Below are 13,558 nucleotides of genomic sequence, written 5' to 3'. Positions count from 1 at the left end.
CGCTGCTAACACAGAAAATCCTCGTTCTGAAAGAAAAAACGGCATAAGTTATTTGCATTAAAACCACAACCTCTCCCTCTGTTTCACCCAAGAGTAGTTTTTATGGAGCAAAACGTATCATCAAGCTCCTAAAAATATCAGGGGATGTACCAGAATAGCTTAGTAAATGCCTTTTTAGAAGGTATGCGACTCCTTCCCAGTGGCCCATTTGACTCAAATAAGCCACAGAAAAATTGTATAAAAAGATTTATTGAAATTCATCAATGACAAACAGACATAAAACTCAAAGTTTGGCTCTTCCGGGAGAAAAAAAACCAAAAAACTGTTGCAAATGTATTTATACAGATGAAATATTGACTAGGAAATACAAGTCACTTCTAAAGCTGTTTGAAAGAGGGATATGAAAGTAAAACTGTACATTCACTAGGTATTTGCAGTCATTTTACTGACTTCCACTAGGTAAGAAAATACAATTTTTGTATTAGTATCTCGTGCTTGAGTGTATGAAAAGAAACCTCCTACCCTACATGCAGAACTGTCTCCTGTATTTAGGTTTGTATAAAGTTTCAAAGTATAGAGCACAAGTGGAAGTAGTTTCTCATCACTTAAAATTGCCTAGGTGTTATATATTACAGACCAAAATAGTACACACCTTATTTAAAAGGGTTGAAATGGTGTTTTTATTACAATTGTCAAATTCATTTCACTAGTAACTCAGGAATTAGGAACACTTTTTTTATATATATTTATATATATATTTCAATGCCTGCCATTTTCAGTGTATTGGCTATACCCTAGCCAAAAAAACAACCCCCAAAAAAACAAATAGAAAGGAAAACACACAACACACAGGGCAGGGATGGGATTGCAAATTCACCCCACAAACCAGATCCAAAGGAAAATACCAAAACCAAACCCCGACAAGAACATTTGGTCACTATTTACAAACAGCAAAAGAAAAAGGTACCTACAAAAGCAGGGAAAGCGTTGGCTGAAAATGGCAGTCATTCACGGACAGGCGACAAAAGAAATCACTTTCCCGTATGCCATTCTCACACCTGTTGCTGTGCAGGGATGCTTCGCCCAGATTTGCAGCATCCCCCCCCCAAAAAAAAATGCTTACAATGTATTTAGTGACTGGGATAATCCCAACAGCCAACACTCTTCAGCTGTCTCTGAATAAGAGTATTTTGGGGTATCGTCCACCCATCTGAGACGTTTGTCTTTTAAAGAGGTCAAACTCTCCACTCCGAGAATAAGAAACAAATTACCACTTGGTTTATACTTACTATTGCAGTTACAGGGACGAAGAGAAGGGCAAAAAAGAAAGAATTTAAAATGAATAGGAGGAGGAGTGGCAGTAAAAATAGTATTTTATTCCCTTGCCCACCCAGTCTGCTTCTCCCTCTCATTCCCACAGCAACATTAAAATTGGGAGGAAAAAAAAAAAAAAAGAAAATAAAAGAAAATAAAAAGGTTGGGGTGTAGGGAGAGGAAATACAGGGTAAAAACAGTCAAATCACAATAGGAAATTGTCAAAATAGGTTATTCGGTTTAGTCATCTTCATCGCCTTCGTCTTCAGGTTCTCGTTTCCTCTTCTGTCCCTGTTCTTCATCTAGGAAATAAAACAGAACTTGAGTGATAAGAATGCCCCTTCTTGCTGCTGAGGAGCTGAACAAGTTCAACAAGCTCCTATTTGAGAAACACTTATTAGCAGGGCGTGGAGTAAGAGCACAAGGGGGAATGGTTTTTCAGCTGAAAGAGGAGAGATCAAGATGAGATCTTAGAAATATCTTCCTGTGAGGGTGGGGAGGCCATGGCCCAGGTTCCCAGAGCAGTGGTGGCTGCCCCATCCCTGGAGGGGTTCAAGGCCAGGTTGGATGGGGCTTCGAGCCCCTGATCCAGTGAGAGGTGTCCCTGCCCATGGCAGGGGGGGCTTTAATGTCCCTTCCAACCCAAAGCCTTCCATGATTCTATTATACTTTGGTAACTGGCTTGTTATCGAAGGAGAAAGAATACAATTGTGAGCCTGCTTTTTACAAAATGGAATTTGACGTCTTTAAAAATTATCTCTAGCAAAAACTAGATTGTTATCATACCGGGCTCTTCTTCATCTTCATCGTCGTCTACCTCACCATCATTGTAGCCTTCTTCATCCTCCTGGATTAAAAAAAAAAAAAACAGAAACCCATAAAGAAGGGAAAGATTTAAAAAGTCATGCAGGACCTTCCACAACTTGGCAACATCCAACTTCATTTTACAACGGGAAGTCCTTGAAGCACCTTAAACAAAGAGGCAGCCACTTCCCACAGTTCAAGGCCAGGTTGGATAGGGCTTGGAGCAACTTGGTCCAGTAGGAGGTGTCCCTATTCATGGCCGGAGATTGGAACTGGATGGACTTTGAGGTCCCTTCCAGCCCAAACCATTCTATGATATTCTAGAGAAAGGGTTCGTATGTGAACGGACCCCTCTGGGGCCCAAGGAGCTGCTGCTGGGTTTGAGAAGAGGCTGAGCAACCCTTCTGGAGCGGCAGTTAAGTATCTATCATGGTCTGGCTAGAACCTTCTACGGTCAATTTTTAGCTCCATTCCCCATGGTTGTGTTAGCAGCAAAGCCCCGACAGCCTGTGACAGCTTCATCACACCCTACACTCAGGAGCTGTACCACACTGGGAATTTAAGCACCCTGAACATCCACGAGGTACCTGCCCGTGGAGGAGCCTCACTGCGAGAGCACAGGGTCACTAATTCAGGCACCGCTCTCTCGCCTGTACGCTCTGCCCCACAAAGGCACCACAACCACGTCTGCAGGCGTTGTCAGCCGTGTTTTTGCCAGCCCAACAGACAGCACAATTTTGTGGCAGTGGTCACTAGATGGCAGCTGGCTGACAGACAGTCACACCTCGGAGCCACCCCCACTGCCAGCGAAAAACCAACCACACGCTTCAAGTACTAAAAGCTTCCAATATTCAGCCCATTTCTCTCCTGGCTATTCCCATGTTTGCTCCACATCCATTATTAACTGCATAAATCCTTACCTCCTCTTCTCCGCTCACATCCTCCTCTTCTCCTTCCTCCTCCTCCTCCTCGTCTTCTTCATCTTCTACTACCTGAGCATCATCATCGTATTCCTCTTCTATACAGACAAGATTAAGCACTCAGGCATGGGAAGTTTACTTTTTGTTTTCCCCCCCCAACACTGCTACCTGAAACGCGACCTCATATCCACACAAGGAGCAAACTGAAAGCACTGCTCAAGGGCAGTGCAGAATAAAAGGCAGTTCTCTTGTTCTCGACAGGGTTTCATGTGGTCCTGTGCCCTTCAGCCCAGTGACAGGGCGGTGTGGCAGCTGCACCCATGGCCTCAGCCTTCCAGGGCTGCAGGGGCCAGGACTGTAAAGTCACAGCAGCCTTGGGATTGCTTCAGCTGCTCCAGTTCCCACTGCCAATACCCATTTCTGAGCCCATGGGACACTTGCAGCTCTTTATCTGCAAGTGTCTGTCTGCTCCCACCAGGACAGAGCAAACCATGCACTAGGAACCCTCCCTAAGGGACCCCCCTCGCCTTTACGCTTGCCAGAGCGATACAAAAGGGTCACACTCAATCCACCTGGTGGGTTTGCAATCTCTTTTAAAGAGGAAAGAGATTAAACGTAACGAGCCCAAGCAACAAACCAGGAACTGTTTTTCCATGGAATGGTGTTTTCGAGCTCTTTCATGCATTTGAAGGCAGGTCCAGACTTGTGCTCCGATGAGGAGAATTCGTCCCTGCCGAACCTGGCTGAACGCACGGCTCTGCCAGGCACAGCTCACATTCAGCACTCGTCCCTCTCACCAGAGCTCACATTCAGCACTCGAGGGAAAACTGCAAGTCCAGCTATTCTGCTTCTGCTGTGCAGCTGGGTTTGAAGAGTCTAGTAAATTCCCCCAACTCAGCCGGATACTCATCCGACCGGTACGCTGCTGCCTCCGAGAGCAGTCTGCCAGGGCAGCTGAACTGCACCTACAGCACTCTGGGTCCCACCCTGCATCTTCCTAATGTTAAAAAGTCACCTGCTGCTTCATCACTGCCCTTCACAGAGCTTGCCCCAGGCAGACTTCAATACACACACTCTCTTCTGCCTGATCCCAACCAGTTCATGCTGTCCTCACTGCGTCTATTAACTCCTGTTAATGTCCTGGCTCCTCTACTTAATTCCTTGACTCGGCTACTTTTCTCATTCTGACCCTGCCCATTTTTCCCCTCCTCTCATTCCTTCAGAAGGAAGTCTCATTCCTTCAGAGTCAGAGCTGGAAGTAAAGCACAGCACACAGCGTATCAATCCTTCGACTTACATACGCCAAGAAGCACAAATTCACATACCGTCTTCATCTTCCTCTTCATCGTCTAAGCCTTCCACGTAGCCCTCTGCATCAGAGTCCGGTGCTTCTTTGTCATCCCGATCTTTCACTAGAGATAAGACTGAGAAAGCAGCTCTTTCAGGCCCTGCCCATCTCCTTTCCCCTCGTTCCTTCAGAGGACACTGAGGTACTTCTCCTTTACATCAGTCAGGAAGGAGCTGCTGAGAACACCCTTCTCTTGCCAACAAGTCAGAGCTGGAAGCAAAATGTACTAGGCAGCATATTGATCTTTTAACTTACGTACACTAAATAGCACAATTCACATACCATCTTCATCTTCCTCCTCGTCGTCTAAGCCCTCCACGTAGCCCTCCGCATCAGAGTCCGGTGCTTCTTTGTCATCCCGATCGTAGCCATCGAGGTATGTAAGTTGCGGGAGGAGCTTGAATACGTTTTCTCTGTAATCGTTCAAGTTGGTTACCTCGCAATTGAAAAGGTCTAAGCTCTTCAGGTTTTCTAACTTTTTCTGCAAAGAAAGAAAAGTCCCTGAAGTTCAGCATTACAGTAACTCCCTACAGAGCAGAGAACACAGCAGCAGCCAGAGTTAATGCACTCAAGAGCTTCCCATGACAGAAGGGTCATTTTCATAGAATCATGAAATTGTTTGGTTGGAAAAGATCTTTGAGATCACTGAGTCCAACCACACCTGTCCACTACTGAACCAGACCCTTGGGCACCTCATTTACCCCTCTTTTAAGTACCTCCAGGGATGGGGACTCCACCACCTCCCTGGGCAGCCTCTGACAGTGCCTGAGAGCCCTTTTAGTGAAAAGTTTTTCCTGATGTCTAATCTCATCCTCCCCTGGTGCAACTTAAGGCCATTTCCTCTGATCCTATCACCTAGGAGAAGAGACCAGCCCCCACCTCACTACAGCCTCCTTTCAGGCAGTTGTAGACAGTGATGAGGTCTCTCCTCAGCCTCCTCTTCTCCAGGCTAAACAACCGCAGTTCCCTCAGCTGCCTCTCAAACTCATTCTCCAGCCCCATCCCCACCTCTATTCCCCTTCTCTGGACATGCTCCAGCCCCTCAATGTCCTTCTTGTAGTGAGGAGCCCAAAACTGAACCCAGGATTCAGGATGCAGCTTCACCAACACTCACAATCACTTCCCTGGTCCATTTTGGTCTCTGCCTACTGAACTGGCAAGGAACAGAAATATGCGATGCCTGGCCACTGCTGCTCTGGTATCCAAGCGTGGGAAATGCTCTCTCTCTCTCAGCATCTCGCAAGCAGAAGACTTTTGCAAAGCAGAAGTTTGCAAAGCCGTAATGGTGCAAAAATCACACGTGTGGTGAGGGGCCAAGCTAAGGATAAATATTAGCCCAGCCAGTTATCCAAAAAGCACAAGACAAGATATTGCAGCCAGGTGTATTTAAAACACTGCTTTTAATGGAAGAAAGAAGAATGTTCTTTGGACATATGGAAGAATTTTGCTAAGTGATTTAAAAAACTGTAATGATTGTGCCTTAGCCTTTAGAAAAATGAGAAAAGGCTTAGAAATTGAACAGCAATTCAACTCCTGGGTTTAGAGAGGAGGCAGGTGGTCCACATTGCCCACAGCACTTCAAAGTACTAACAATAAAAGCACAAGCAGTTGAGGATTTGTATCAAGTTTCATGAAATATCTCCCCTCTGGGGCTCAGCACGTAGAGCAGTGGTGACACCAAGAAAACAATAAGCCTGAAACTGGGAGCAGTTAGAATCCTCTCTCTCTCTTTCCTGTTTGCTACAGAAGTTTAACTGCCCTGCTTTCCCCTTCTGCTGGGGGAAAGGAGATCCAAGACAGACTGTGAAAACCGCTCCCTGAGATACTTTAGAAGTCAGTACTTGGGGAAGCAAGCATGAGCTGAAACTCTTCACTTCTGGAGAGCCAAAGGCATCAAACCAAAAATGGGAAAACAGCACCACCAGAATTGATACCTGGATGCTTCTTGGAACTGCATCTGTACAATCTTGATCTCAGCACTTGAAATAAGCAGGAGGGGTGATGGAAACCAGCAGGAACAAGTTAGAAGCTCAGCGACCTCTGTCTGCCCAGCTGCAGGGAGCAATCCCAGTCCGGAGGCAGCCAGTGCTGCAGCTGGTCCCACCATGCCAGCAGAGGCGGGGGCTGGTGATTCAAGACCAAAGGTGGCCCCCTCTACACCCAGGGCAGCTCAGCAGCCGCTAGAGGGGAGTGGCTGCCCAGGCTGCCACCCTGGGGCAGGGCTGAGCCCCACTGCAACCTGGCCACACAGATAACCACCAAATACACCCTGCTGCAAGCTGCTTTGGACCTTCTGAGCCTGAAACTCCTCTACTCATCACAAAATGGGGTTTGATTTCACCCTGTGCTGCCCCAACTTACCAGAGGTTCTATTGTACCGAGATCTTTTATTTTGTTGCCGCTTAGATTTAGATGCGTGAGGTTTGGACACTTTTCTGCCAACACTTCCAGTCCTCCTGAGATTTTGTTGTCGCTTAGCTCGAGCTAGAAGGCACACAAACATCTTGAGGTTTTAGTGCAAACATGTATCACAAAGCAGTATGGTCAATTAAATTATGATTTTATAAAACTATTTTACATTTGCTATAGTGCAAAGAGGGATGGATATCACAGAATTAAAGAGTCGTTTGGTTGGAAAAGACCTTTGAGATCAAGACCAACCATACCTGCCCACCTGTCTTTTAAACACCCATCTTTAGATGCCTAAATATACGGTATAGGACACTTTATTTACCTTCTTAAGTTTGTTTAACTTTGGTAAGTTTGCAACTGAGGTTAAGCATACGTTGATTGTACTTAAGAATTCCAGCTCTTCAAACTCATCTGTGAGGCCTTCGATTTTGCCTTCATATGACCGACAGTTGTCAAGAACAAGTTCTTTAACCTGGAAAGAGAACACCACAAAATAGGCATAAGATATTCTGCACGGAGGATAAAGATTTCACTCACAAGCAGAGGATGATAGGGATCGGGCAAAACCAATTTGCCAGCAACCTGGGAAGTGCATGAGAGGTACTGTTCAGTGCCTGATCCCTGCCAGCAGGGTTAGCAATGTTTCAGAAACACGGGGACTTGGCTTTCCTTCCACTGCACACCTTTGTGTTGTTCCCTAAAAAGTGTGAAACATTAATCCTGGCTTAACCGATCTGTAAAAGGCTGCGAGAAGCAGCAGCATCCTTAGTAAATGCAGCAATAAGCATTCTAAAAAATATGAAACTGCTCTATTTATTTTTAACCTAACCTACATCTTTGACACGCTGTACAACTCGTGTGCTGTTACAACGCATCATCAGCTGCTCAAACAGCTTCTCTCTGCATGCAAAAATTAGGGGAGCTTTTCAAGCATGGAGACATCGCTGTCTGCTCAGGCACTCCTGAAACCTAAAGGAGGCACTAGTGATCCTAAATGAGGTCCTACCGGAGCCTACCCACATCCCTCCTCACTAGGGTACCTCGATGGGAAGATTTTCTCCTTGGAAGCAACTCCTTTCTGGGGGAATTACCAGGGATGTGTCAGACCATGCTGGCAGGGGAAGTTCAATGAATCCCCTTATCTCCCTTGCCCTGCTGCAGCAGAAGGCTCGAAGGGAGAGCTGAAGATAACGTTCCCATGGGCCCAAACGGTACAAGACCTGCCTGAGAGCCACAGCCGGGCAGCTCCACAGATGTGCAGCGAGTCACAGCCCACCAGGTCTTGGTTTTGTTCTTAAACAGAGCACCACTCTTCTTGCAGGTGCCATCTTCAACGGACACAAACCAACCACAATGCAAAACAGCCCTTAAATCATACAATCAGTTCCAACACGCCTGCCACGTGCAGGGACACCTCCCATTGGATCAGATTGCTCAAAGCCCCATCCAGCCTGGCCTTGAACACCTCTAAGGATGGGGCAGCCACCCCTGCTCTGGGCAACCTGGGCCAGGGTTTCAACACTGTCACGGGAAAACATTTCTTCCCAAGATCTCATCTCAATCTCCCTTCTCTCAGCTGAAAACTGTTCCCCCTTGTCCTGTACCTGCACTCCTTGATCAAGAGCCCCTCCCCAGCTTTCCTGGAGCCCCTTTCAATACTGGAAGCTGCTCAAAGATCTGCCCATGGTCTTCTCTTCTCCAGGCTGAACAATCCCAACTCTCTCAGCCTGTTTTCACAGCAGAGGTGCTCCAGCCCTCAGATCATCTTCATGGCCTCCTCTAGACTCATTCCAAGAGTTCCATACCCTTCTTATGTTGGGGATTCCAGAACTGGACCCAGAACTCCAGGCCACCTTGAGTAAAACTGCTCCTTTTCCACCCTAAAACCAGGTCAGCCTTACAGGATTCAAGGGCCTTAGCAGGCAACGTGAGTTTTCCTGGACTCTGGGGAAGCTCCCACCCATTCAGCAATACCCAGACACGGTCACACCACGGGAGGATTTCTGGAAGCTATTTCTCTCCTGGGGAAACCAATCCCTCTGCGTGTACCGCAGACCCTATCCTCTGCCTGAGCTTTGTTTACGAGTCTGGAAAGCAAGGGGGAGCTGCTTGATGCCAAGGATGGGATCAAACCAGCCTGCAGGAGCAGGATACCCAGAAACACAAAGCGACTCTTCAGTTCACACCAAGGACAGTTAATATGCAAATGTTTCGTTTGCTTCATTTTTTTAGTACTGCAATCCCTCCGCACAGAGAAGAATCCTGTGCAGTTTTACAGCTCCCAATAACATCCCATGATTTCTAATTACATCCCAGGCACTGAAGTCAATAGGGAAGTGAGCCCAAAGCAACACGAGAGCACAAGTGATTCATTGAGAGGAGGAGGATCTGCATTCAGCAGGAAATACATTTTCCAAGACGCTACAATTTTCCTAGAAGAATCATGATAGGGAATGACTACATAAATGCCTTCCAGAAGGATTTTAGGATAGTCAGAAGAAACCAAAGACCAAGGCAATCGCTCCTGATCCCATATATCCATTCCAGCAGCAGGGGGGGAGGAGGAGGAACAAACCCCAGAACAAATTACAGAAACCCCTCTTTGCTTTGAAATTTAGATAGTGCAAAAGCCATTTTAAAAGCAAACACATGGATCTTCTTCCTATGACAGTATTTAAGCATCAGAATCCTCCAGTGAGATCAGCTCTGGGACAAACACCCCGTTTTCACAGTCATCTGCTTCACGCACATGCACAGCTCCCACCAAAAAAATAAAAGGAGGAAAAAAACCAGTAAAATAAAAGCAGCTCCACCCCAAACCCAGCGTTAAGCAGTTGTGTTCCCTATCTTTGTCCTCGTTCCACAGCACTCGAGGCCCCTGCCTGCCTTGTTATCTCCCCCCACCAGGGAGGTGGCTCCTCTGAGCACCCACCGACAACGGTTCAGAGCAGGGAGGGCAAAGGAGCATGAGAAGAGGTTCTCAGCCCAAAGGAGCCAATCTCCCTACTAGGAGGCCAGTACTCATGCAGAGCTCGAGGTCTTTTTTTTTGCCTTATCCTCCTTCCAAAGGAATTTTGCAAGAGCTCACACGGGAAGATGAAACAAGGCAGGAGGGAGCTGAGGGAGGGAAAATGCTCACAGCCACAGCAGCCAGCACGGGTTAGAGTCAGCTCTGAGCTATGCAGACCGAAGGCATGGAGTGAAGCCGCACCTAAATGTCACACTGGTAGAGAAACGGCATCTGCTCACACCCCAGGGGGTGAGGTATCCCTCTCTTCATCCTCCTCAAGGGCAGAATGGACAAGAGGCAAACAGAGAACTGGACAATGCTTCCTCAGGGACAGAGATGTGATGAGGAACTGGAAACAGCCATGGAGTAAAAAGAAAAAGCCTTCAGTAGGATAGCAGAAGGGGCAATTGACTTCTAAGTCAGTTTGCTCTTTTTAGGACAAGACTGCTGTTTCCTCTCTGCTTTTCAGATGATACAAAACTGCAACGCACCCTTCCTTGCTGTGCCCGGGACCAAGATACATACAAAACAAATATCATGGAACAAAACTGGCCAGGTTTGCAAGAGGCAGAAAGCTTTGTTGAAGAGAAGAGTTTGGTCAGCAAAGAGTAAAGCACAGGCTCCTCAGGCTCCAGAGGCACAACAGCGATGTAACTGCAGTGCTCACGCGGCCACGGAATTGCTTCTGAGAGAAGAGACTCCACAAAGTCAAATTCAATTCAAAGTTAAGATAACTTTACATTCCAAGAGATTGCAGAATCCCATAGAAAATACGGCATGCAAAACGAGGAGGAACTTTAAATTGGAAAGGGGGAGATGTAGATTAGACATTAGGAAGAAATTCTTCACGTTGAGGGTGGGGAGGCCCTGGCCCAGGTTGCCCAGAGCAGTGGTGGCTGCCCCATCCCTGGAGGTGTTCAAGGCCAGGCTGGATGGGGCTTTCAACAACCTGATCCAGTGGAAAGTGCCCCTGCCCATGGCAGAGGGGTAGAACTGGATGGGCTTTGAGGTCCCTTCCAACCCAAGCCATTCCATGATTCTACTAACTGGGCTTATGGGGCTTTTCTCGACTTCACTGCCATGTGCCTGCTCACTGTTGCATCATGCCCAGTTCTCCTCATACAGTGCAAGCAGCAGAAACTACCACCAGCCCACACAGTTCTTGTAAGCATTAAAATTACCTGCAGCTATTTGCCCACAGCCTCTCAGCCTGCAGTCCTGTGCATCCCACTCTCCTTCCACTCTCACTTCCCATCTCCTCCTTTGGAACTTGCTCTTATGCAGCAAAGCAGAGAGGCAGTGCTGGACCTTGCAGAAGAGGGCATCGCTCTGAGGCCCCTCACTAGACACTTCTCCATCTGGCTGCTGCACAGAGGTCTCTCCTCCACCCTTGGCCTCCTTGTGAGGACACTGAGCCTCATCCGGGCACGCTGCAGCCTTGACAGTGAGCACGTAATTGTGTACATGGAGAGGGAGAAGTGGAAAGGTGACTTTAGTAAAGCCACATTCCACCTGAAACAGCTTGCTACCACAAAAGTATGACAGAAGGGCTAAACATCTATTGTTTTTCAGAAATCTTAAGAATTCCATCTCCTAAACCACTCTCCAAATGTGCCACATTTCCCAGAAATACACAGCGAAACGGCAGTTTTTACATCTCTTTCCTCAGTTTCTGTCACCAGAACACAAGAATAAACACTTGCCTGATGCAAGCAGCCTGGGTGAGCGCCCTTTCTGAGCCTCTCCATACGCCTGAACGAGAGGAGCAGTCTCAGCCCATACAGCTGGCTCACACTGTGGTCTCTGCGGTACTATGGACGTGTAGAAGTGCTGCCAGAGTCAGGATGGACAATCTTGACAGTTTTGGAGAGAAGCTAAGGGAATACGTGCCCTCAGCTAACTTGTGTTTAGCTGCATCAAACACAAGATGATAGAGCCTGCAGAAGTTGGTACGGTTTACTTCATCATTGCCTATGCCACAATGCAGTAATTGGAGTAATTAGCAATATAAGTAGGGGACAAACCACGTGGCCTGTACTTATCTCCCCAAAAAACTGCTACACAGCAAGAAAGAGAGGAAAAGCAACATACCATAGGTAACCACTTGCCATGGATAACACATAATACCTGTCTGAACAGCTAAGAAGGCACCCGCAGGTGAACTTCTAACAGAAATCTAACGTGCAGGTGGCTTGGTTGGTTCACGGAATACATAACCATGTCTCTGATAACACTTACGATCAGAATCACAGAGAATGACCTGAGTCGGAAGGGACCCACGAGGATCACTGGGTCTAACACCTGTGCCTGCATAGGACAGCCTGAAAATTTACACCATATGTCTGGGCGCATTTGTCCAAATGCTTCAGCAATACTGTCAGGCTTCACACCGTGACTGCTTCCCTGAGGAGCTGTTCCAGTGCTCCACCATCCTCTGGATGAAGAGACTTCTCCTAATATCCAACCTAACCCTCCTCTGGCACATTTTCCGACCATTCCCTCGGGTCCTATCATTGGTCTTCAGAGAGAAGATATCAGTGTCTGCTGCTGCTCCTCCTCCTACCCCTGTAATGAAGAAAAAAAATCACATGAGGTCTCGCCTCAGTCTCCTCTTCTCCAGGCTGAACAGACCAAGTGACTTCAGCCACTCCTCATATGATGAGGCATCATCAAGCACTTGGGTAAGGACATTGCGCATCGTACAGCTTCAGCTGCCACGCGCTTCTTGCCCAGCCTGCCGTTCCACCTTGTTCTCTCCGCTCCCAGGGCGGCTCTGGGCTCTGTCGCCCTGCTCCCCCATTCTGCGGGTGCCATCTGCTTGAGCAGGTGCTTCCTGGTTGTCTGTGTGCTTCTGCTTCATCGCTGTGGTTAGCTGGTCTCAGTCCCGAGTTTTCTGCAGTCACATGCAGGCATGTACGTTACTGCTTCTCCTGCCTTGGAACTGTTCTCCTGTGGCCACCCCAGTTGCTATTTCATCAGAAATAGCAGAGCCTCACATGCTCTCAGCCCTTGACATCTCATCACTGGTAATGCACGCTGCGCTGTTCGCTGTGGATTACGGCATCCCCTGTATCTCTCCATGACATCACACTCCACATTACTGCCTGTTTGATAGCCAGGGACTCTTATCCATTTCCTAGTACGGTTACTGCATTAAGCTGTGCTCCCAAATGCATCTACAACACCCTTAACACAGCCACAGGCACACTGCGAGACTCCAACCTGTTCCCAGGGCAAGTCCAGGCAACTACGTGTAAGCAGGCACTGGATTTCATGGGGCTTATCACGAATGACATCACTGAATGGTCTCAGTTGGAAAAAGACCTTTAAGATCATTGAGTCCAACCATCGATCCAGCCCTGCTAAGTCTGCCACCAGACCACATCCCCAAGTACAGCATCTCCAAAGATGGTGACTCAAGCCTTTTCCAATGCTTGACAACCCTTTCAAGTAAAGAAATTCCTCCTAAAATCCAACCTAAAATCTCCCCTGGCACATTCCCTTGTCCTGCCACTGGCTACCAGGGAGAACAGACCGACCCCTACCTAGCTACAACCTCCTTTTAGACAGTTGAAGAGCAGAAAGGTCTCCTCTCAGTCTCCTTTTCTCCAGCGTAAGCAAGCCCAGCTCCCTCAGCTTCTCCTCAGAAAGTCTGTGCTCTAAATCAAGGAGTCACCCTTTCCCAGTGCAGGCTGCCTCTCTGTCACAAGAGGGGGATCCCCATGCATGAGATAACTTGCACTCTCAAGT

The 13,558-nt window shown here is 47.6% G+C and overlaps 1 protein-coding gene across 2 annotated transcripts in view; it reads right to left on the bottom strand.

Moving 5' to 3' along the window:
* Positions 1–231: 231 nt before the first annotated feature.
* Positions 232–13,558, bottom strand: part of ANP32A (acidic nuclear phosphoprotein 32 family member A) — a 25,398-nt gene continuing 12,071 nt past the window's right edge. The window contains exons 2-8 of one of the 2 annotated variants that reach the window (XM_069866668.1): positions 7,121–7,270; positions 6,748–6,870; positions 4,669–4,867; positions 4,364–4,462; positions 3,039–3,136; positions 2,101–2,161; positions 232–1,616 (exon numbers count right to left, since the gene is read on the bottom strand). In XM_069866668.1, coding sequence (XP_069722769.1) covers positions 1,555–1,616; positions 2,101–2,161; positions 3,039–3,136; positions 4,364–4,462; positions 4,669–4,867; positions 6,748–6,870; positions 7,121–7,270 — 792 coding nt within the window. In that variant the 3' untranslated portion in view covers positions 232–1,554. The remainder of the gene's footprint in view (positions 1,617–2,100; positions 2,162–3,038; positions 3,137–4,363; positions 4,463–4,668; positions 4,868–6,747; positions 6,871–7,120; positions 7,271–13,558) is intronic. The other variant, XM_069866669.1, reaches the window with a different exon arrangement.

This window comes from Phaenicophaeus curvirostris, chromosome 12 (genome assembly GCF_032191515.1).
Source record: "Phaenicophaeus curvirostris isolate KB17595 chromosome 12, BPBGC_Pcur_1.0, whole genome shotgun sequence".
Lineage (NCBI taxonomy): Eukaryota > Metazoa > Chordata > Aves > Cuculiformes > Cuculidae > Phaenicophaeus > Phaenicophaeus curvirostris.
Note: the sequence above shows the minus strand (reverse complement) of the source record. Positions and strands in the feature narration are given on the sequence as shown.